We start from the raw sequence: 24,896 nt of genomic DNA, 5'->3' as shown, positions 1-24,896 counted from the left end.
AGCCATTGCGATAGTCCTGCCAGCTGCGATTGAAATTCTCCAAGCCATTGATGCGCTGCTGTATGACGATCCAGCCGGGTCCAGCTAACTCGTTATCGTAGAGCAAGTCACTGGCATTACGACTGGGCGGAACATTCGTAGTCGTCGGTAGCTCACATGGCTTGAGCTGTTGCGCCTGCAGCTGATGAACTCGATGCGCCAACTCCCGCTCACATTTAGTGCAATTGTTATTTTGCTGCTGCGTATTTTGTTGCTGTGTTGCGCGTTCACGGAGCTCCGCAAGTTGCTGCCGCTTTACAGCAAGCAATTCATTTATATTCGCCGTATTACTTTCATGCAGCGCTATCGTTCTTTGCAAAGTCTCAATTAGCTGCTCCTTATCGTGAAGTCTCTCCCTCAAAACGTTCAAGGGCTCCCCACATAGCTTATCGAATTGCTGCAAGCAATTAGCACTTGTAGTTTACTTTTCATTTTTGTGCACAATTCTTACCTCATTGTCAGTGCATGCGGTCAGTGTATATATTACATTCAAGTTTAGTAATATATAGCTTAGCAGCACAGCTTGTAGTCTTAGCTTCATTTTGACTCAATTAAAACTGAGCTTGAGCTGAGCTTGCATTGCCATTTTATACACTTGAGCGATAAGCGCTTGTGGCATTTATTTTATATAACGTCAAGCAAACTTATCTTTCAGTTGGGACTTCACGCTTAGCAACTGATAGCAGTCTATATATAGGGGCTTGGGTCATATATAAAAAAGCTTCAAGATAAGCAAAGTCCATGCATTCAAATGAATTTAGAAAATTTAATGCGCATTAATAAAAATAAAATGAATCACATTTTATTCAGATAAGTGTTATAATTAGTTTTAATATGGAAATTTATTTCCTTGAGCTTACATTGATATTCGATTTTTTATCGATACTATCGATACTCTCTCATAATAATAAACCTGCTCTTACATTTAGTATATATACTAAGTTTGTGCTGTTTACCATGTGGCAGTTATATTTTTAATTTGCTGAATACTTTCGATAATGTTTATAATTCGCTTATTTTAATTGCCTTTTTAATTGTAATATGGTATTGTGCGCATATAAAAATGCATTGCCTACATTTGAGCGTTGCGTTCAGTTTTTGGTGCTCATTAAAAATTCAATAAAAGTGCACACTAAATATAAATGCAGTCGCAAAACAATTTACAGCGCACAATTTTCATTAAAACTAAAATTTTAATTTTGCAGTTGCGGAGGCGGATGCGGCGGCGGTAGCGGGGGCGGTAGCGGGGGCGGGGGCGTGGTTAGGGGCCGTTGTGTAGTAGGTTTGGAGGTTAAAGGAATTTATGATGCGCACGTGACTGGCAGCAGAAGCGGGCTTAAATGATGGCTTAAATGAGTCGTGCTTTGGCCAACTGCCGACAGTTGCAGCGCCACTTTACAGCTGCATTTGAATTTATTAACAAAAATAATTTCGAAGCCATGAAGCGCGCGGGGCGGGGCGAAACGGCCGCGCAAGTGTAACGAAAACTTGGCGCATTACAATGGCAAATGGAAAAATGGCCAGCAAATACAAAATACAAAATAAATGCAATGGCTGTGGCAGTGGCTGGAGCAGAGGCCGCTTGAAATGTAATTTTATGTTGCGCCTAAAATGAATTTCGTGGGCATAAATAACAGCAGTCAAGCCACGGGGCCAGGCCATGGGCAAAGGGCAAACGGGTGTGTGAAGCGTGTGCGCCAAAAAGTTGAAAATTATTTTTATATTGTAGTAGTTTTGCCCTAGAGTGCTGGGGATAGTGTATGTCAGAGAGGTTGCCATGGAGTCATTAAGCTGCCAAAGTCGTGTGCATTTCACAAAGCTTATAAATATTTTTAAAATACTAGTGACCATAGTCGATATGACTTTTTGGATATAAGAATGCATTAAAAAATTATTTTCAGCGCGAAATATAAGCAAAGGAGTAACTTTTTTTATTTGTTCGAATAAAATAAAACTCTGCAGTAAATTGGAATGATTTCCAATCGTATAAAGTCTCAACAAAAGATACTCTCTAGTATTATCAACAAAATACGTTTGGAAATAAAATAATATAATACAAAAATTATAGTGGAATTAATTATTTTACAGCTTATAATAAAACTCAACACTAAATTAGATTTTAAAGTAAGCATAAAATAAAGTAATAATAAGGATAAAAAATCCTTTTAAAAATAAACTAAACTAAAATAAAATATTATTTTGCTTTCTTGTTTGTCCCCTCTAAATGAAAGTCAGCAAAAATTCGATTTTTTGGTAAGCATTCTTATTTGTTTCTCTTGTATAAAAACTCAATATTTTAAAAGTTCTTCTCAACTTAGTTTTCCCGCTACTTTTAAACTATATCATATATTATTCAGCATTAAAAGTTCGCAGAGCATATGCCATTCGTCCAAGTCTTAATTTCTTTTCTTTTTAGTGCTGCTTAGTGTTATTTTTTTCTCGAACCACCCAAAAAACTCTTACGCTGGCCAAAGCACATAAATAACCAGCATCTGTTTTAAGTTTTCAACGGCTAAACTGTATACAGTTGAAGCTGCCAAAAGTTTTCACTGCTGTTGCTGTTGCCGCTGCTGCTGCTCTTGTTGCTGTTGCTGTTGCTGCTGTTGTTGGCGCGTTAAAGGCTTAGACGATCTGTCGTTCAAGTTCAAATATTGTACGCCCCAGCAGAGCGAACTGTCTGCCTTTCGTTTTTGGAAATGTAATTTTGTCGTAAATGTCATTTTTTATGTTTATTTTCTTACACATTTCGTTGCTGTTGTTGTTGTTGTTGTGTTAGCTGCTTGTGCAATTGTTGTTGTAAGCTCAAGAAAAATGTCTTCAAATCACAACGACAACGACAACGAGAACGGCAATGACTGACGCTAAGCTGCATGCCACGCCTCCTCTCAGCTCAGTTTCTATGCCAGCCGTGCGACATTTCAACTCGTTCGTTTTATTGGATTTTTGCCTGTGTGTGTGTGTGTGTGTGTGCAATGCTGTTTGTTGTTATATTTATTGTTGTTCTCTCTTTCTCTTTCCTTTTTTGTTTAGCTGTTACATTTAATGAAAATTTGTTGAATGTCCTACTGACAGCCAGGGCGTGCAAAATTTTAAATTGATTATTGTGCAGACGTTGGCTTGGAAAAAATAAAAAATAAAAAAAGCCCAGAAGGCTTGTTGAGGTCTCCAGTAGCGTTTCATGTAACCGAACGCCGCATGAGTTGCTTTGCTTTCTGCTTAATGTTCGCAGTACTATAATATATTATCGTTTATGATGGAAACATAAAACTTGCACGCGTCGCTGCCGCTAAAGGTGCCCCCAGAGCGAAAGAGAGAGAGAGAGCATTCAGTCAGTTTTATGCCTCACTTGGCTTGGGCATGGAGCTTGAGCTGGAGCTCGAGCTTGAGCTTCATATAATAAAACGCACTGAGATGAATTGCCTTCAGCTTTTGGTATCTTTTATCTCCTTTGCATAATGGAAATTGTCGACATTTGAGCCCTTTTTATAGACACTTTTAGTTAGGTTAGGTAGCGAATGCAGATATCAAAATGCTATTGCCTACCTAAAACTGGCAAATAAAACATTTTTTATTGCCTCATTGTTAGGAATTTCGCTTTGCAAAATGAATTATGTGCATTATCTGCTTTGGCATGCTGCTGCGAAGCTGAGAGTTTATTTTCTAAAGAAATGACACAAATAATACTAATGGAGCTGTCTGTAATGCTAATAGAGCAGTTGTGACTGAATTATGGGCCTACTGGCAATACAATATAAAAGGGAATCAGAGGAATTTCGGTATAATAAATCCATGTAAAGAGTGCAATGAACTTGAAATGAAAAAGTGAAGTAAAAGTAAATGATGAGACTTAAATGAAAATAATAAAGAAGTTGGCAGAAAATTTTAGAGTTACGAATGTAACGAATGAATCAACTAAAATTCAATGAATCTGTATATTAGATTCATTTGCTTCCAATCTTAGTTTGAATTAAGCCTAGAGTGCATTTTTAACAAATTACTTTGATGTTGAGCTAATTCCTTTTGTATTATTTAATATAAATTTTTATTTTGAATGCATTGCAGTCTGTTTGAATTCAAACTTTATTCTAATGGAATGCAGTTTTTGGTTTTAATTCAAATAGAAAGTTCAAAGGTGCTAACTACCGCCTCTTAATTTATATTCCAGCTACGCTTATGTTGAAATTCATAGCAGCCAAATATGTCAGCTTACTTCAATAAATAGAAAGTATAAGCTCAGAGACAACTTGTTGTTGTCCTAATCGAAAATTTAAAATGAACTTAGAAAATTCAATTCGCATTCGCATCTCGATATCGATACTATCGATACTCATAATAATATACCTTCTTTCACATTTAGTATATATACTAAGTGTATGCTGTTTGCCATGTGGCAGTAATTTTTTTAAATTGCCGAATACTTTCGATAATGTTTATAATTCGCTTATTTTAATTGTCATTTTAATTGCAATATTCGTAAACAAAAGCCGCTACCAAAAAAAATACATGAAATTCTAGCAAAAATAGCTAAAGAAAATGCTGCATCTGGTCTTACACAGTTTTTGGAGTCGAGAGCTGAGAGCAGACAAAAGATTTATTACCCTGCATGGATTACAAGCGACGAAACAAAATGCGAGTCTTGTTTGCTATCAAAGCCGCTTAAAGATTTTTTTCAGTTAAGCGCTGGCATTTATTTGAATGTTGCTTTAAAATATGTTGCGTATACTTATTTGCCAACGGGGCGTATGAGCATTTTCACTGTTAGCAACGAGAACTCCTGGCCCCAATAAACGGCCAAATTGGATTCCTTTTCGCTTTGAAAGTATTTGCCATTCAAATTGCTACAATTGAAACAAACAATTAATGTAAATTAAATACAGTTAGATAGGCTACTTACGAAAATGAACAATGCCAGTTATGACCCTTATACCACCAGCCTCCGTAGTATTTCTTGGCACAACCGCCAGAATCAGTGTCGCGATCGTATGTAGAGAACTGCTGATATTTATGGTAAGTCAGTTTATCCGCGGCAGTGCCCGTCATGTCGCCCAACTCTTGCAATCGATACTCATCGCGTTCGCGTGAGATTCTAAAATCACTGTAGCGTGCAAAGTAAGTGGAGCCATTGAATCTCTCCATATGTATGTAGAGCTCATGTCGCTGCGCATTAGTCAGTCGATAAATGTGCTCAAGTCCCAGAAAGAAGTCGCCCTCAAAAGAGCCAAAGCCATTGCGATAGTCCTGCCAGCTGCGATTGAAATTCTCCAAGCCATTGATGCGCTGCTGTATGACGATCCAGCCGGGTCCAGCTAACTCGTTATCGTAGAGCAAGTCACTGGCATTACGACTGGGCGGAACATTCGTAGTCGTCGGTAGCTCACATGGCTTGAGCTGTTGCGCCTGCAGCTGATGAACTCGATGCGCCAACTCCCGCTCACATTTAGTGCAATTGTTATTCTGCGTATTTTGTTGCTGTGTTGCGCGTTCACGGAGCTCCGCAAGTTGCTGCCGCTTTACAGCAAGCAATTCATTTATATTCCATATTACTTTCATGCAGCGCTATCGTTCTTTGCAAAGTCTCAATTAGCTCCCCACATAGCTTATCGAATTGCTGCAAGCAATTAGCACTTGTAGTTTACTTTTCATTTTTGTGCACAATTCTTACCTCAATGTCGGTGGATGCAGTCAGTGTATATATTACATTCAAGTTTAGTAATATAAAGCTTAGCAGCGCAACTTCTAGTCCTAGCTTCATTTTGTCTCAATTAAAACTGATCTTGAGCTGAACTTTCATTGCCTTTTTATACACCTAAGCGATGAGCGATAAGCGCTTGTGCCATTTATTTTCTATAATGTCAAGCAAGGTTATCGTTCAGTTGGGACATCACGCTTAGCTTGAGCGTAGGCAGCTGATAGCAGTCTATATTATATTATGGCAGCTTGGGTCATAAATAGAAAAGGTTCAAGATAAGCAAAGTGCATTTATTGCAATTAAAATTAATTTAGAAAATTTATTGCGCACTTATTAATGAATGACATTTTATTCAAATAATTTTATTCTAATTAGTTTTAATACGGAAATTTATTTCCTTGAGCTTACATTGATATTCGAAACATATGAGACTTGTTTATTATCGATACTATCGATACTCTCTCATAATAACATCTTTTAAGTTTTTGGCTTTAATTCAAATATAAAGTTAAAAGGTGCTAACTACCGCCTGCTAATTAATATTACGGCTACGCTCATGTTCAAATTCATAGCAGCTAACTTTGTCAGCTTATTTTAATCAATAGAAAGTGTTAGCTCAGAGACCATTTGCTGTTGTCCTAATCGAAATTGCATTTAAATAACATGCAAATTAAAATGCAATCTAATCAACTTGACTATTTTTTTTTTACTCTCTATACATGAATAATTCACATACCTTACTAACTAACAAGTGCAGCAGCCTTCACAACAACAACAACAACAACTACCACTACTACTCATGCAAACATATAAATATGCATGCATACACACACACACACATGCAAGCAACAAAATAAAATAATTGCAAAAAAAAATTGTATAAATCTCAGCTCGACTAGTTTCCCTTTCTAGCCGCTGGGCTTAGCTCTAGAAAAAAAGATTCTATAGAATTTTTTCATAGAAAATATGCAAAATAGGCTGCACACACACACACACATGTGTCTATATGTGCGTGTGTGCTCTCGCTCATTTTCATTTTTAGTCTTTTGTTTTGATGATTTTTAGTTGCTGCTATATTTAGCTTAATGCCACGCGCCCCGCCTCCTTTTGGCATTATTCTAAGGCACATTTTGCGCTTGTGAATTTTTCATGCCGAACTGTGAGGACAATACAAAATTTAATTTAGCGCATAGAATTAAAAATAGACAGCAAACAATAAACAAAAAGCAAGCGTCAAGTTAAGGCGACTATCAAATACGCTGTCCCGCTAATGCTATGTGTATGTGGTAGTCGAGCATACCCTGCTAATCGCAGACTAATGTATGAAAAGCGAAAATTTGTGCGCCTGCCAAAGCAGCGGAAAAATAAGAAGCAGAAGCAGAGCAAACCTTTTGTTTTCTGCTCTTGCGCCTTTGCCGTTGGGCATATGGGCGGCCATATCCTGACCAGCCCACCCCCCACAGTCTATTGCAACCCTTAAGCTAGGCCGCCTGTCCGCCCCCATCCCTGGCGACCTGCAGCGCTTTGGCGTCGGTTTTAATTATGGAAAAAGTTTTTGCTTTATTTAGTTTAAACAATAAGTGGTTGGAAAATATGAATTATGCAAAGAGTAACACACACACACACACACACAGACAGAGAGAGAGAGAGAGTGTTTGTGTGTGTGTGTAGAGATTTCTTAAGCAAAATGCAAATATTTTTGCATTCAACTTTTGCAACGAGGCGAGGCGCGCTTCTCTCACTTGTTTTGGGACTTTGCATCGCCAAGTGAGTACTTTTTATATTATTTTTCACTTTGTATAAACGTTTATGCAAAGCATTAAACGAATTTAAATGCTAAGCCTTTAAAAAACACATTGCTCTAAATCAAAGCGTAAATAGTTGTTGAATTTAATAACAAAAGCAAACATTTGTCGGGGCTAAATAATTATGCAAGCACACGTGCTAAGCCAAATAAAAAATGTACACATAAATAACAGAATTTAAATAACTGAAATTTGCGCATAAATTTTGTGCGTGCAAAAAACAAAAAATGACAACAATGTTGAACGCTAATCACAAAACGTTTATCAATGCCAAGCTACTTCCCAATTCCGTTGAGCATTTGACGCTCATACCGCCCAACCGACCGAGCGACCGACCTACCGCCCAACCGCCCGCCCGCCCACACAAACAACTCGAGCTGCCGTTTCCTGCGTTCACCTGTCACTTGGTAATAAATTATTATCATTAATATTTTGCGCTCGAATTTCAGCGTCAGGACAGCAGAGTTTAAGCGAAGGGAAATGTCGATTATCTCGAGCCGCAATAAAGGCAGCAAAAAAAAAGCAAATTTAGGGCGTGGCAGCAGACGTTCTTTGCATAAAAATTTGCAAAACGGCAAGTGTCTAATAGAAAAGCCCGAACATAGAACAAAGGCGTCAACAAAAATAGGCAGAGAGTGTAAGTGTGTGTGTGTGTGAGCTGTATGTGTGTGTGTGTGTGTGCGTGAGCCACAAAAACTTTACAAAAACCATCCCACGAAGTGCACGCGATAATGGCTCCCAATTTGATAATTAATCACGTTCACCAACGCTCTTGCCCTCTCTTTCTCTTGCTCTCTTGCCCTCTTACTCTTGCAGCTGCTGTCGCCCACTACCCTTAGGGTTTCATATTTTCCATTAGTCGTCGTCGTCGCTCTCCCTCTTTTAATTTTCTTGTGCTTTTTTATTTTATTTTTGGAAATTAAGCGAATTTGAACGAACGATAAAATAATTACCTTTATGATTATTTTTTGCCGTAGCCGCAGAGCGTGCAACATGGGGCAAGGCGAGGCGTTTGCTTGCTGCACGTAAAGCGATAGCAATTGTATAAGTATGTGTTGGTGTTAGTGTGTCTGTGTGTATGTGTGGCTGGCCCTTTCAATGTGCCAAACGTGTCTAATTTAGCGGCTTAAATTTATAGCATTTGCTGGCGCTTAAAATGCTTCCCTTCGCTTCGTTCATTCGTTTTTATGGCCAAGAACGAGAAGCAGCAAAAAGCAATTGATGTGAGTTAGAAGTTTGCCAAATATGCTCATAACAGTTTGTTACTGCTCACATGGGGCGGGGCGGGGTGGAGCGGTTTGGGCTGCTTGCTTGAAAGTTTCTTTGTGGCTTTAAGGGATTTATCAAATGGCTATGGTGTGAAGCTTTTAATGAAGCTTTGCGTACAAATAAATGAATGCTAATTAGTTTTAATAAGATATTTACTCAACGCTTTAAACTCTATAAAGTTGAGCAATCAAGCTGCACTTTTGCCAATCAGCAACAGCACGCAACTTGCAACTTAAAGTTGCCACTGTCATTTGGCTGCCAAATTACCGACGCCCCCTCCCCCAGCCCTACTGACTATTGACTAAGCAAAACCGCATGCAAATTTCCAATTGCATGCGCGCCGAAATTAACTGTAGCGCTTCCCAGTTGGAAAGCTTGCCACAGAAGGTGGCATAAGCTATGCTTGTACATTCGAAATATTTGCCATATTTTGCAAATCTGAAAAATCAACGACAACATGCAACACGCAAGTTGCAACAGCATTGCAACTGCTCAGCCAATCAAACAAACAAAATGGCGTTTTGTTATTTCCGCTTACGCTGCCAAATAACAACATTCTGTTCTGTTTTCTTTTTTTTTTTGTTGCTGCTGCTTGTGGTTGCAACAATGGCACATGAAAATTATTCACCTTGTAAACTGCAGCGCAAAAATTACAGCAAATGGAAAAAATAGAGAGGCGACTGTTATTTGTGTTTATAAGCGCCGAAAACAAAAAGTGCCAAAGAAAATAACCGAAATATGCATTTGCAATGCAAAACTGGAGCACAGGAAGCCTCGCACCGAAGGACAAAAACCCTGAGGGCGACTGTTGCGTCTGCCACGCCCACTACACACAAACACACACACACACACACAAAGCAAAAAATTATTTATGGGCAGCCATATATTTTTTTGTTTTTTATTTATTCTTTGCCGTGACGAACGAACGCAACTGGCACTCAATAAAACAAAAATCCATCCAGAGCTGTATGCGTATGTGTGTGTGTGTGTGTGTGCATGGCGGATGTCATGGCGGTTTTTGTTAGCGGTAAGCAAAGCTTTGCCAACCGTTAGACCCAGCTGCTGACTGTGGATTGCGGTTGCTATTTATGTCAACAAATGCGAGAAACCAAAGCAAACTGAAAACACCAAACTAAGCCATGCATTGCAATATTTATGTGCATAAATACACTTGAAAAAATCACTCACTCGAAGTGCAAAATATTTAAAACTTTCATTTTAAATGTGTAGTAAGTCCGCTAGCTCCGCTCGCTATTGAGAATCTATCGATTGTGGCTTTTAACAGACTTGACAATCGATCAACATAAACTGTAAGAAACATAACATAGTATGTAAATAACAAAGCGGAACTTGAATAATTGAACTTAAGTCGCGAGTTTTATTCCAGCAAAGACTATACAATAACTTTTATATTTTAATAATTTTTCTTTTTTTTTTTTCTCCTTGCAGGGCTCATCTAGTGCCGCCGCCACACAACACTCAAATCAGCGCAGCGCTTTTCCCGGCGCACCGTTAACCGCTTCAGCCGTTGCTCTTAAAGGCGCATTACCGCAGCGTCCACCGGCCATGACTAGCCCAGCTGCTGCTGCTGCCGGCGCCGCTCTAGCGGCCGGCGCACCCTACCGCGGTGCCACCAGCTGGACCCCCCAGGGCTATGCCCCAGCTGCCGCCGCAGCCGCCGCTGCCGTCGCCCAGCAGGCCTATCGCTACACGGCCCCGCTGCCCCAGCCGGCCTATGCCGCCTATACGCCGCACACGGCCACCACACCGGCCACAACCACGGTGAGTGCAATGATTGGTGGCATTTTAAACAGACGCACCGAACAGTTGGCAACAGTTTTTAGTTTTAATATTTAGAAATTAAATTCGAGTTTAGTTGGCAATAGCGTCAGCTTAATATTTAGAAATTAACAGGTAGGCAGTAGAGTCGTCCATTCTAGTTCAATTCAAGGATTAAGCTCAACGACCTTCCAATCCAGCGCTAATTATTAGGACCATGTAGTCTCTATTCAGTTAAAATTAAACTGTTAGATAATGTATTTTAAGATTTGCCACATTATTGTTAGACTCATAAAGAGAAGATCCAATGAAAACAAATCAAGCTTAAAAAAAAAAAAAAAAGAGTTCCATTGTCGGTCATTTCCATTATCGTTCTGTATATTCCTTTACTTAAACACTGTCGATAAATTATATATATTAGAAAATAAATGAATAAGCAATGAGAAAAACTATTGATATGATATATGACAAACGATAAGGGGACTGAACAATTGACGACTGAACAACTGAAGACGTACCAATAATCAGAGAATTAGTTCGTTTAAGGAATAGTTCAATCGAACCTATTCTTAACAATTCCGAACAACTTTAGTGGGCGGGCTCAGGCTTTAAATTGTAATTCGAGATGCAACTTGAATAAAATATGAACAGAGAGCTTGGAGCGAGCTCTCTTAGCTCATCAGCATGTCCCAGGCGCACTTTTTGATGTAATGAGCCGCATAATCGCAAATTTATGTGCGTCCATCAAAAAGGAAATGGAATTCCAAGCGCTTTACACTTCAAAGCGCTACCTCTATTAACTTGGCCAGCAAATGGAGTAAGCAGCGAACACTATAGAGGAGATCCACTGTCAATTTATTGAAAATTGCTCAAGCGACAATTTATTTACAGCACGCACACTTACACATAGTCTATCGATCTCTGTGTGTGTGTGTGTGTGTGATTGGCGTGAAAAGTGCTTTGGTATTAATTTGCAGCAATTGCTTTTCTTCTATTTTGTTTATGCGGCCTGTGCTCAATCAATTAGTTAACCGAGCCGGCTCGACTGTTGCCAGGCGGCATTCATCAAAGTCAGTTCTTGGGCTTAAGCCTAGTCTGTTGGCCATTTATTTTTGTCATTTTCAATTTGAGAGTCAACAACAATGCCATCATTAATAACAAACAATTAAGAAGTTTATGGCTGACAGTCAACAGTCAGCAGCTCAATTGTTATCTATGTGTGTGTGTGTGTCTATTTGTCTATGCGTATGTGTGTGTGTGTGTGTGTCTGGGCAAAAACCGCAACATCATCAACAGCAGTCCAGCTTAGCGCTGTCAGACTCAATGCTGCTCGCTCTCGCCCACAAAAGTTCGTTGGCCATAATCCCGCTGCGCCAAAAAATAGACACACACACACATAGACACACAGATATACATATTCAACTATATAGACAGCTTAGCTGCGCTTCAGTTCAGTTGGCCTAAAAGCAAACCAATTGAATCAGCATCAAACCATCAAACCTCTTGCCACCGAATTCTGAAGAATAATCTGCGCTGAGTTTGACAAATTTCTCGCCAACCCCCCACAAATCTCTGCCCACAATTTATTTAACTCTGTCTTTCCACTGCCAATGCCATTGGCTCGTTATCTCGCGCTCTGAGCTTTCAACATTTTTCAAATTTGATTTACAAATCATTTTCAATTCACTAAAATAAACTCAGAAAAAAAAATAAGCTGAGCTGATGCTGCTGCTGCTGCTACTGACAACTTGTCAAAGTTCAAATTGCTGACACTAGCTGGCGAGAAAAAATGAAATGTATGTATCTGACTTAGTGGCTACACTTTATTTTCTAGCTCTAGCACTCAAATCATCAAACAGCCCCTAATGCTGAAGCTCTCTCTCTCTCTCACTCTGTCTAATAAATGCGCCGAAAAAGTGCTGAAAATAAACGAGCAAATAAATAACAAAAAGCATGGGGCATAGCTCTATAGCTTTTATTTATATTTTGTGTGTTGCCTTTGGTTTTTGCTTTTGCGCCGCAGGTAACCAAAAGCGATTTCTTTGCATTGGTTTTCGTGGTCGACACGCCCCCGCCCCCAACCAGCCGCCATCCTTTGCTGACCCGCAGGCAGGTCGATTCGTAGTTAAATAATCCAAGCAAATGTATTTTTGTGCGCTTGCCACTTGCCACCTGTACATTGTCCAGCGTCTCGTTCACTCATTTTTGCCCATTACTTTTGACATCGTTTTTTTTCAGTTTCTCAGTTGTTTTTTTTTTTTTTGTCGCTCTGCCATTAAAGCTGCATGCGAATGCTGCTCATAAATATAAAGTGCGGCTACTTATTTTCTTCGCTTTGCCTCCTCTTTTTTATGAAAAGCCTTTTTGGCTGTTGCTTTTGTGTGTTTGTTCGCCGTCGCTGCGTTGTCCGCGCCCTCGAGCCATAGATTATCGCATTTGATTCCGAGCGTCGTTAGTGCAGCGCCCAGCGGCTTTATTCAAGTATTAGCCGCCCCCAGCTCTAGCGATAATGCCAGGCTGATAACTAAAATGAAATTTGTTTTAATTATAATTGACTTTTCTCCTTCAGTGCGTTTGAAACGATAAACGTTTGAAGCAAAATGCGTCTAGCCAACTTTAAGATTAACTTTTGTCCTATTAACTAATCACAAATATTATTAATTGCTTTTTAATTAAGATGCAATTCAAGCGCAACTCGTCTTGGCGCTGTTAAGCTTAAGCTTATGTTAACTTGCTTAACTTTTTTATTGCTTACGAAACATAAATAATTTGTATTATTTATTACTGAAAAGTTTACATTTTAACTGATTAAATTAAAGTGTAAACTTAACTTGCGACTAGTCTTGGCGCTGCTTATGATAATTTATACATTTATTTTTATTACACATTTATTTTAGTATTAACTATTTCAAAATGTGTTCAAATAGTTTGTGGTCTGTATATCGATAGAGATTAACTGTTTTATTGTTTAACTAAGCACAAATATTATTCATTATTTTTTGATGAAAAGTTTGTAATTATTCATTAGTTTTCACTTGCGATCTACACGCGAATCATCTTAAGCTTCTGTTAAGTTCCAACATTTGTGTTAATGCACTTCTCAACCCACTGTCATCCACTTGGTGGCACAATTGTTAGTTTCTAGTTAAAGCTATTGTTTCAAGTGCGCGTTTACAAAACGTTTTATGCAATATTTATTGTTTACTCTTCTGCTTAAGCAGTGCAGAGCATTTCCATTGAATTACATTTCAATACGCCCACACAAGCGCTGTAGCTACTAAACCAGTCTAAGTGCGCTGCTGCTGTCGTTGCCATCAAAGACTAATATTAATATTAAAACTGTTAGATAGTTTGGGTGCATGCTGCAGCGAGCGGTGGGGCGTACTGTTGTGGGTTTTGCTATCAGCATGTGCACAGAGTGCAGAACTCAAGGCGAAATCCTAAATTGGCTGTGAGCATTGTCAGAGGAAATTCTCGTAGCAGCAGCAGCAGCAGCAGCAGCTTGTGACCGCTGAGCTCACTCAGCTGAGAATTGTGGTCCCGACTGGGCACCCACACAGCAGCAGCAGCAAAGAGATAATCATTAAATGCAAGCAACTGCTTTCAAGAACACACTTTGAGCACATAACAGTTATCTTTGCAGCATTTCAATTGGTCGCAAGTTGCTTCATTGCAATTCAATGTGCGTCAAGCGTTGTCGTCGTCGCTCGAGTTGAGCTAAACTAAGTTTGCGTTGGCTTTTGTTTTTGCCATAACTATAAGCATTAGTTTAATTTTCGCAACGAGTTTTATGTGCGCTCGCTCGCTCAACTTGTTGAATTTAAATTTATTTGCACAGCAGCAGCAGCAGCAAGCAGCAGCAACGAAAAGGGAAGCAAGGCATAAATGTAAATGTTATTCTTGTGCATTTATTTCGCTTTTAAATTTTAATTATTTTTAGCACAGACACTTGAGCTTTTGTGTGTCTGTGTATGGGCGTGGCAAGTTGCTGCCTCTGGACGCTGCAAAACTTTCAAAAGCAATTATTGTTGAAATATTATTTGCATCTTAAGTTGTTGTTGGCAATGCTCATGGGGCGTATGAGAGTTATAGATAAAGCTGCTGACAATTTAAGGCAATAAAACATTTATAAATATTTGTGAAAATTTAATTTTCAATTTTTTAATTTAATTAGAATGCGCATTTCAGTTATATTTAATAATTATAACTGTTAGCAATTGTTGTATAAAAAACTATAGCATACTTTCCGCTGCATATTTGTTTACTGGGCACAGTGCTCGGGAGAAAAACGCTTAAGCTGCTCTTAATGATTTTGTTGCCCGTGCTCTGTTTTACTTTTTGTCAACATTTGTATTTATTTGCACATTTTACAATGACCGCACATAAATTCCAGCGAGCCCTGCTGCACACAATAAATCAACAAGCTCAATCAAAATTACAGCTGAGGGTGTGGAGGGGACTCTGAGTAGAGGTGCATGCATATTTATAAAGCGGGCGGGCGTAGTGGAATGTAAAAACACAAAAGGGCGCCGCATATTGACGTAATCAATGAAAACACATTAAAGTGAGAGCTGCTGCAACAAAAACAAAAAAAGGAAGAGAGATGCTGGTAAAGCAAACAGCGATTAAGTGTGAGGGTTAAGGGAAATTGGCAACTAGCTGGCCGGTCGGTCCGTCGATCGGGCAGTTTAATTAAAAGTGTTGAGCTGGCAAAAGTGCAGAAAGGCAAACATGGGAGTTAACAAATAGCAAAGAGAGAGAGAGAGACAAGCGGCTGTCTCGCTGTCTCTCTTGCGTGCCATAAAGCGATTAACTCAATAAAGTGCAGCGTGACAATGCAAATAAACAGTGAAGCGCATACGCCCCGTATGCCATACAACAATTGCAAAAAAGAAACTCGCGCTGACCGAAAACATGCGGCAGGCGCCAAAAACAGGCGACTGCTTGCCACTTGGGTTAATGTTGCAACTGCAACTGACATCAAGTGCTGCTGCTGCTGCCTGCCTCAAGCCTTGCAACCAGCATTATGACATTTGGCCAGAGCCACAGAACGCCGCCAGCCTTTGACATTTGAGACGCCGCAATTGCGCTCGACGCCTTTTTTAATCGAATTTTATTAATACTTGGCAACATTATTACTTGAATTTCCAGCTGCTGCAACAGAGTCCAGTTGAGCTTGTAATATTATACACTTTTGGCCTTCCGGCTTCCGTTGTCAGTGAGCTGCTGCAATAAATTTCAATTGCACTGCAATCTTGCTACAGTGTGTGGCAAGCGTATGGCATAACATATTTATTTAAATAAAGCTAGAAGCGCTGAATTGCATTCAAACTAAAACAACTTTGTTGTATAGTGTGGGCATTTTTACTGCTGTTTGCCCCACTGTGCAATGAAATCCAATATTTGCTGCGCTTTTTTGCTTTAACATTTAATCGAATACGTTGCTGTCTGCTGACCACTTGCTGCTGCTGCTGCTGCTCTATCAGCAACTGTTGTTGTTGTCCTTGTTGCTGTTGCTGTTGCTGTTGTTGGGGCAACTGCTGTTGGCTGCTGTTATAAATTGTCTGAAAGGCGATTTACCAAGGTTTTTTTCATATCATATTTTATTATTACGCGGTTTTCACGCGCTCGTTGCCTCTACCCCGCCGCCGCCGCCGCCGCCGATAGCAACTCAAAGTTGAACTTCAACACGCGCGCACGCTTTGTTTGCACTTGTGTTTACCACCAGCACCACCCACTACCACCCACTCAGCAATGAGTTACTCGAGCTGCTGCTGCTTCACCTCGAATGTCGAATGCGTTGCGTTAATTTTGCTTTTATATCCCACGCAACAACAACAACAAGAGCAACAACAATATTTTATAGATGCGCGCAGATTTTGCCACGAACCAAGCAAAGGCCAAAAGAAATGCTGGGAGTTGGGATTGGGATTGGGTTTGGCTACGAGAGTTATTACAAAAGTTTTTACAGCTTAAGTTGTTGCTTTAAATTCTCTTTACAATATTTTTTCTTTCGTTTTTATATTGTTAAATTTAAAAGTTGGCAGCGCGCACAGCTGCTCGACTCAAGTTTTTTGCAGCTTAAAGAGCTACGAGTCGTTTAAATATTTGTTGCCACTTTGCCAAAGCCGCTTCAGAAACTGCAGTAATCAGACTAATTGACCAAGCAATAAGCTCACACACACACACACACACAGAAGCAAACACACAAGTGTTTTTTAGCTTTGTGAGCTGAGCACTTGACATTGGGCTTTAAGGCTAACTAACTAACCAAGTGACTGGAAGTGGGGCTGGACTTGCAGCTGCAACTGCAACTGCAACTGCAACAGCAACCGTAACCATAAATACCACAAGAGCTCATAGAACAATGAATGCCTTTCAGCTGCTAATTAAGTTTGAGGCAATGCCAACTGTTCAAAGGCTTCGCTTGTCAGTTGCAACTACGCATGCCACACTCTCGGTGCTGCCAAGACTTTGTTTTGAGCCGCATACGACGTGAGCAGCATTAATTATTTGTTAAGTGCGGTATGGCGCTTTAATTGGCCAAGACAACTCGAGAGAACACTCCAGGCACAAACAATTGCAGCTGACTGCACATAAATCAGGTGCACACACATTCTCTTTGGCTGGTTACAGTTTACAAATGAGCTGGCTTATGTGTGTGTGTGTGTGTGTGTGTATGTGTGTGCGGTCATTGATTGCCTGCAATTTGCATTGCTCCTCACATTTGCCAGCTCTAATCAGTGAAAATTGTCTGGCAATCAAAGCGACAGACATACAAACACCTAGACAAAAAGTTATGAATGCAGCATTCATGGCGTATGCGCAATCTGCAAACAAAACAAAGAAAACTAGCAAATATTAGAGCAGCAACTTCTCGTATTGATTACAGCGCTTCTTTTGTATATTGTTCGACTAGTATTTCATTTATAATAAGAACACAGAGTTGCTCACAGAGCTTTAATAGCGCCGCATAAATTGCATGTGAGCATAAATATAAATGAGTTTCAATTGGGCGCTCGCTCTGCTCAGTGCGGGCAGACGGAAATCACAGAAATTCATCATACGCAACGTTGCACTGCGCTCAGTCAGTCAGTCAGCCAGTCAGCCATTCATTCAGTTAGTCATGCATATGACGCTGACGCTGACGACGACGCATTCAATACAATGAATGCGAGCACATTGAATGCATTCATTCAGTTTGCCATTTGCCGCTCACGAGATACACTTTGTCATTAAAAAATGTAATATATGTGGTATGCATATTTATTCTTTAATAAGAGTGAAATAATTGTCTAAACTCTTTTGTTCTTTTCATATATTTTTAAAAAGATTAATTGTAAACTTGGCTTAACAGCAATTTATTTATTCAGATTTAAACAATTCTCTAAAATGTGTTGTTTTAATTTAATTTAATTCCAAACTTGCCTAAACAGCAATTGATATTAATTTTAATTTTATTTTTTAACATACGACACACAAAATTTGCATTTCAAATTTGTTTTAATATTTCAAAGTGTGCTTTCAAGTCCGCTGCATGCAGCTTTAGCTTGTTTTTTTAATTTATATTTTTTTGTATAATTTTTCTGTTTGGTTCTTTGGCATTTGCACATGCCCAACTTGCACAGTTTGTGCATTCAAAAGGAAATGAACAGCCAGAGCAGCAAAAGAGAGTGAAAATTATAAAAACTGCGGCATTGTTGTAGTAATATAAAGGAAACACAAATATATGCATATTTATTTATAGCAACTGCATAAACTGCGAAATTAATTTCCGTTAATATGACAGCTGAGAAAACAAAGCTTGAGGCTCAATTGAGTTGCGGAACTAAATTTGCTGCCCATTAAGCTTTATATATTTAATTTGCTAATCGAGTTTCGTCTGCCAAACTCAATCAAACAACAAATTCTGATGTAAATCAACATATTTCCATAAACAAATAGACAGTTAAACTATATAGAGCGCTAGGCATATTATAAATGCCAAATAATCCATTAGATATGCCCAACGTGATATGCGTGACTGGTCACGAGCCAGCCACCCAGCCAGCCAGCCAGCCACCCATCCCCAGCCCACAACAAATCATCAATTTGTATCACATGGGAGTTGGCAAAACGTGTGCATTGGCATTTTCACGCGAGTCAGGTAGAGAGAGAGAGAGGAGAGAGTGAGAGAGAGAGAGAGAGAGAGAGAGCGAGCGAACGCTGAACGCAAAGCTAACAAACCAGAAAATCCGTGATTATTTATTAATTTGGCAAATTATTCATGGGACGCGGGGCAGATCTAAATTTTGCTTAGAAGCGCACTCGCTGTGCTCAAAGTGGGCGTGGCTTGGCGGTTGTTTTGCGGGACAGTTGGCGTGGCCTAAGGGGCGCGCTTACAGCGACTGTCAGACTGTGTGCAAAGCATTGTCTAACTATCTGTCTATATAGATATATACAGTATGTAAGTTATGTATGCGTTTATGCCTCTTGGCCGAGAACTAACTGTCTGTCTGTCGGTCTGTCTGTCTGTGGGGTTGAGTCTCCGCTGGCGCTAAAGTTGTTAGTTAGTTTGTTGCAAAATGCAAATGTTGTGTTGAGGCTACAGTGGCGCAAAATGCGTGCGCCTAGGCTTTGATTCAATTTAAGTTGGGCATAGAATTAGAACAAGTTGAAATCTACGCTTGTGAATTTGTATGCACTGCAAATGACTTGCGCACCACTGTGCAACAGTTTTGCATTTAAAACTTCAATTGCCATGCGGGCAAAAAGTTTTGATTTTAGTTTTCCACACACACACAGACTGAGACTCATATGCATGCACCACAGAGACGACAGTTGCAGTCACACACACACACACACGCACACAGCTAAGCTTGCCGCAGTGTAGGTGTGTGCCCGTTGCAGGGGCAGTGCTGTTAACAAACTTTGTTGCAAGCAAGTTGTAAACGCCACAGCAGCAGCAGCAGCAACAGCAAAAAATCTGCAGCAATTAAATCAAGCGATGCCCAAATATTAAATAAATATTTAAATCTGTTTAACTGCAATTTCTAGCATTCAAATAATTCAACAAATGGCAACATTAAAAAGTGGCCATTGCTTGTAATTAAGGCGCGTGTCAAGTGGCATTAAATGTTGCCTCTAAATAAACAGACGGCCAAATGCAATTTATAGTGATTAAAATAAATTTTTGGCCACGCTGTGCATTTGTAAGCAGCTTGTATTGCATATGAAAATTGCCATTATCGTTGGATGAAGCACCCACCCACCAATCTATATCTCTGTGGGCCATTTGGCAATTTGGTCGGGCAAATGAAATATTCTGTTTCATTTGCAATTGCAGTTTGGCTCGCTGCATTAATTCGCATTATACATAAATCAATAAAACAGTCAGTTGGCAATTAAATTGTTGCATAGCGACGGGCGCATAGAAGGCAACCCCAACGACCATGCCCACACCCACACACATACGCCCACTCGCTTGCTCTACTCGCAGGCATAAATCAAATGAAACGAGCAACAAAACCAAAGACCAAATGCCTCAAACTACACTGACAACAATAAAGCAATATATATAACAAAGCACACACACATACAGGCATACGTATGCATGCATGCATATGTAAATAATACATTCGTTTGCTTGTATGTATGCGTGCATATATTTGTTTGTATGACAGTTTGTTTAGCTTGCCATTTACATGAAATTATTTTGCATTATAACTAAAACAGTTGGCAACAGTATGTGTATGTATGTGTGTGTGTGTGTCACGCCTGCTGCTCTGCTCCTCACATTTGCATAAAAGCATTTATAATCGTTCTAGGCCAAGATTTTGATTATGACTATTGCTCGCAAGCGATTTGTCTCAGTCTCAAGCACTCAGCTGGAAATGGGGGGAGGCACTTGGCACTGGCTCTCACCGCTTTTTAATTAGCCCAGTGCATGTTGCAAGCAGACAATAATTAACAAATGCTGCTGCTTGCAACAGACCAACTGATTAAGTTTAGAACAAATGGTAAAACAATTTGAAACTTGAAAACCGCAGCTGTGGGCTTAATTTATTTATGTGGCAAGCATATCATAAAACAATTTTTATATTAAATGTAGATGCAAAATTCTTAAATTTGCTATATTCAATATGAGTCAAAAATATTTTCAAAGGCAAAAAAAATTAAGTGACATTATTATTGTGATAAGAAGTGATGTCTGCTGAATAAAAGAAATTAATAATCAACGCTATATTTTATTTTTGAATATTGAATATTTTTTTCTTCTTTTCAGGTAAGTTCTGGCACTCTCAGCAATGAATTATGTTTCCCTCAACTGGTGAGCCTTAAAATTCAATTCAATTTTTAACTTGCATAGTTGTCATTTTGGACACAAAAGGGCGTGGCACTTTTGTCAGTTGCTTGGGGGCGCATTGCTGCAGAAAAGAGCAAACAGCAGCAGCAGCAGCAGCAGTAGAAAACTTTTCAATTACGTCTCGTAATTCTAAAGTTTGCACCCAAAGTCCAATAAAGAAAAATACAAAACTCCCGCCGGCATTTAAATCTATTTATGCCACAACAACAACAAAAAATGCCAGCTAGCCACAATGCAGCTTACACTATTAAATATAAAGTGTATGTGCGTGTGTGTGTGTGTGTGTGTTTGTGGCAGCAGAGCTTGCAACACTTGCGCTGCAACTCAAGCAACTTTGCTATAAATAAATTTCTATAAATTTTTATTTAAAGGCAGCACTAACAATAAATTATTTAAAAAAGATTTGCAAGCAACTGGGCGCTGCTAATAAAATCTACAGGATATACTTCAGTCCTGCTTACGTCAGGCTGCCAATTTTAATTGGCTGACCAACATGAGCGCAACACACAGCGCTTATTGTAGTTGTGCAATTGTTAAGCGGATTTAAAATGCAATCTGCCAATTTTGTTGTTGCTGCCGCTGCTGCTGCTGCTGCTGCAGTTGCTGCTTTTGCTGTTGCTGCTGTGCATGTTGGCAATAAATTCGCGCCTTTTGAGCTGGCTTGTTTTTTAGTCGCTATACATATTTTTTTATGGTTGCTTAATTGAATTTCAGCAGCAGCAAATGAACGCACAAATTAATTGCCGGCATGTTAACCTCGAAAATGCTGCTGCCAGTTGCCAGTTGCCAGTTGCTAGTTGCAACAAGCAGTGGCACGCAGCCTTGTGTGGCACGCATCGAGGGGCGTTTGCATGCAGCAGTGCGCAGGCTTCGCAAAAATTGTGCTCTGGGCTCCACTTCCCCCGCCCCCACACTTAACGCTAAGCCAAACAGCTTAAGCGTCCAGCCTGCTGTCTCGCTCACACTCGCAGACGCTTGCTTAGAGCCCGAGCCCGAGACCGCGCCCGAGAGCTAAGCTTGGAGGCTAGAGCTATTAAAAAGATATTGACTTGTAATTGAATTAACTATTTAATTTTATAATTTAATTAACTCTGCCTGGCGCACAGCATTACATGCGTTCCATCTCTCTCTCTCACTCTCTTGCGCTCTCTCTTTCGCTCGCAGCTTAAGCCTGGCTGCGTCTTACTGCGCTAAGCCCAGCTAATCAACATTAGCAGCTGCTGCTGTCGTTGCCGCTCGCTAGCATTATGAATTTTTCACAGCAGTTTTCTTTCGTTGCTTTCGTTTTGTATTTTTTTTTGGTTTTTTGGGGCCAGCGGCATGTCAAGTGTAAAGTTCAACGACAGCCAAAGTCTGAGGCAAACTTCTTGTGTTGTTGTGGCAACTTTTGTTGTTATTGCTGTTGCTGTTGCTGCTTCTGCTGCTGCTCTTGGCTTAAAGCAACACTTGTAAGTATTTGCAGCGTCTTGCAACTTAATTAAGAATAAGCAATGCCTCACGCAGCAAATGTAACTGAAATCGCCAATAGAGACAGCGAGTGTGCGAGCGAGACAGCTGTTGTTGGTTGGCTTGGTCATGCGGTCGGCGGTGGGGGCGGGAGCGGGGCAACAACACTGACAACGCGCCTGGCATAACAAAAACGGAAATGAAAGTAATTTAAAGTGGTATTAAGTTGTATGCGTGTGTGTGTGTGTGTGGCAGCCACATGAAGCTGCTGCCACATTGTTGTTTTTTCTGTTGTTGCTATGTACGCGGCTTGTAACGGAAGTGCCGCACTTAGACTACAACCAGCACCACCCAACCAACCAACCACACACCAACCCAACCACATACAATTTTCCTGCGCATACACTATGCAAGCATTTTTTTCTTTCTTTCTTTTCTATATTCTTCTTTCTTCGCTGTGTACTTGCCTCACATTCTACACTCTTTTGCCACTTTATCAAAAGCTGTCAACTGTTGACTCCTTTAATGGCGAACTTAGTTGCTCAGCGCAAAGTACAGTTAGTTACAACGCCGCCGCCGCTGCCGCCGCTGCCGCCGCCGACGCCGCCGACGCCCATGCAGATGTGTCTACTGCAGACGCACAGACGGACAGACGCTTGTGTTGAAAGGTTAACTCTGCTAAAAGACAAAAAACGCGAACGCAACTAAAGCTTATCAAAAATGCAATTTGTTTTATTAACTTGCGTTTTGTTCTTACACTACACTACACAATAAATTTGCAACTTAATGCAAAAAATATCTGGAGGGCCATAATTCTTTTTTGCACAAAAGTTACTGAGTTTAGAAATTGTGAACGCTTTACATGCATTTTTGAGTTTTTCGAGCAGCTAACAATTTTCGTAGCATACATTTCAGCGCTTGTAATTCTTGCAACGGCAAATGGAGCAATTGTTGATTTTGTTGGTGAAAGAAATTAAAAACATGTGGAGTATACAACAAAGGCCATTTAGCTTAATTCCATTTGAATTTCAAACGATTGTATAATCATGAGAAATAAATTAGTTAGAGATTGTTGATTTCAACCGCTTTAACTTAAATAATGAATTTCACCAATGATTTGTATGATGTGTAATGATGACCGATAGGCAGAGAAGTTACTTGTTGTTCAGTACTAAAGGAAAGCTTGTGCTTATGCCAGAAAACTCAAAGCAGAAAATCGCTTAAAGTGCCGCGAAAAATAAACGAATTGCAAATATATTTTGCCTTAAATGTGTGTTGTTGTGTGTGTGTGTGTGCGTGTGTTTGAGTTTTACGCATATGCGCAAGTTTATGACTTTGTCGTATAACTTAAACTACGCCGAATTCAATTAACTCCGCCAGCCACGGTTCTCTGCTGAGCTTCGCACTGAGCTCTGACAACTTAAGTTGATGTACATGTGTGTGTGTGAGTGTGTGCGTGCTTAATGAGCAACACATTTGGCAGAGCAACGACGCTGTCAGATTTTTTTACTTAACTTTGCCACAATTTGAGGCACACACAGAGCACACAAAAGGCAACACAAACGAGCAAGAGAACTTTAGTTAACACGCCCACCAAACGCAGCATATGGCGGTTGTGTGGGGTGGGGTGGGGGGCCTTTTAGTTTATGACTGCTGTCGAGCAGTTGGGGCAGCGCCACATGTTGCCCATGAATGCCACATCGAGACACAAACATAACCGCAAAACTGAGCTGTGGCCTGAACTGAGCAACAAGCAATAGAAAGAGAGAGTGAGAGAGAGAGAATTTCTGTGTTGCCCTCAAAAGTATGCTAAGCGTTTTTAATTTAATTTCTTTTGCATCAAATTGTCAGGCGTTGCTCTAAGCTTGGGGCCCCAGCTTACCCTTTGCCATTTCCATTTGCCGAGTCTATTTACATTTATTCCGAGTCCTTTTTTTTTATTGTTGTTTGCTGCCTTTGCGGCATATGCCATTTGATTGATGGCATTTACGCTTATTTATAAATAGCAACGACTTCTGCTTTGACGTCAGAGCGCACAATTGCGCGTTCGGCAGCTTACGAACGGATACGCTAATTGCCAAAATATGCTTGGAATTGACTTGGAACAGTCGCAGGCAGGCCACCGACTGTGAGTGTTGAGCCTTGGAGATTGCTTTATATAAAGCTCAACAATACCTTGAAGCTATAGCTGGCAAGCTTAAATGCATTTCGAAATCAGTTTCATCAAATGCCAGAGCTTAAGCTTCTTCCATACAAATGCGTTTTAGCTAAGCAGCCAGCGATTCTGAATTAATCGTGAGCAAATGCCGAGAGCCACTTTCGCAATCTGCAGATGTGGTTAGCCAAAGCTCAAAACAACCTCCCTCCCTTCCTCCCCCCCTCAGCTTGCGCTTGTTGCTGCAAGCACATCCTTTCTAGTGGAGGACAACCCACTCACATCGTTAGCATTGCAGCCATTTTGTATTCGGCAGCGCCGCAATGTATGCTACACTATAATTAATTACAGGATTCGCTCGCCTCCGCC

At 40.1% G+C, this 24,896-nt stretch overlaps 2 protein-coding genes across 18 annotated transcripts in view; one reads left to right on the top strand and one right to left on the bottom strand.

Moving 5' to 3' along the window:
• The window catches only part of LOC108599575 (protein alan shepard), a 122,957-nt gene that overhangs the window by 57,054 nt on the left and 41,007 nt on the right, over positions 1 to 24,896 (top strand). For all 17 annotated transcript variants that reach the window (XR_001915150.1, XM_017986511.1, XM_017986508.1 and 14 more), the window contains one exon: positions 10,252 to 10,584. Coding sequence is in view for 16 of the 17 variants with exons in the window: in XM_017986511.1 (XP_017842000.1) it covers positions 10,252 to 10,584 (333 nt within the window). In the remaining variant the exon portion in view is untranslated. The remainder of the gene's footprint in view (positions 1 to 10,251; positions 10,585 to 24,896) is intronic.
• On the bottom strand, positions 4,674 to 5,795 carry LOC108599580 (angiopoietin-related protein 1). The gene is made up of 3 exons (XM_017986519.2): positions 5,702 to 5,795; positions 4,934 to 5,647; positions 4,674 to 4,877 (listed from the first exon to the last, which is right to left on the bottom strand). The coding sequence occupies exons 2-3, from the start codon at positions 5,587 to 5,589 to the stop codon at positions 4,763 to 4,765; spliced, it is 771 nt and encodes a 256-aa protein (XP_017842008.2). The 5' UTR covers positions 5,590 to 5,647; positions 5,702 to 5,795; the 3' UTR covers positions 4,674 to 4,762.

This window comes from Drosophila busckii, chromosome 3L, assembly GCF_011750605.1.
Source record: "Drosophila busckii strain San Diego stock center, stock number 13000-0081.31 chromosome 3L, ASM1175060v1, whole genome shotgun sequence".
In the NCBI taxonomy this organism is placed as follows: Eukaryota; Metazoa; Arthropoda; class Insecta; order Diptera; family Drosophilidae; genus Drosophila; species Drosophila busckii.
Note: the sequence above shows the minus strand (reverse complement) of the source record. Positions and strands in the feature narration are given on the sequence as shown.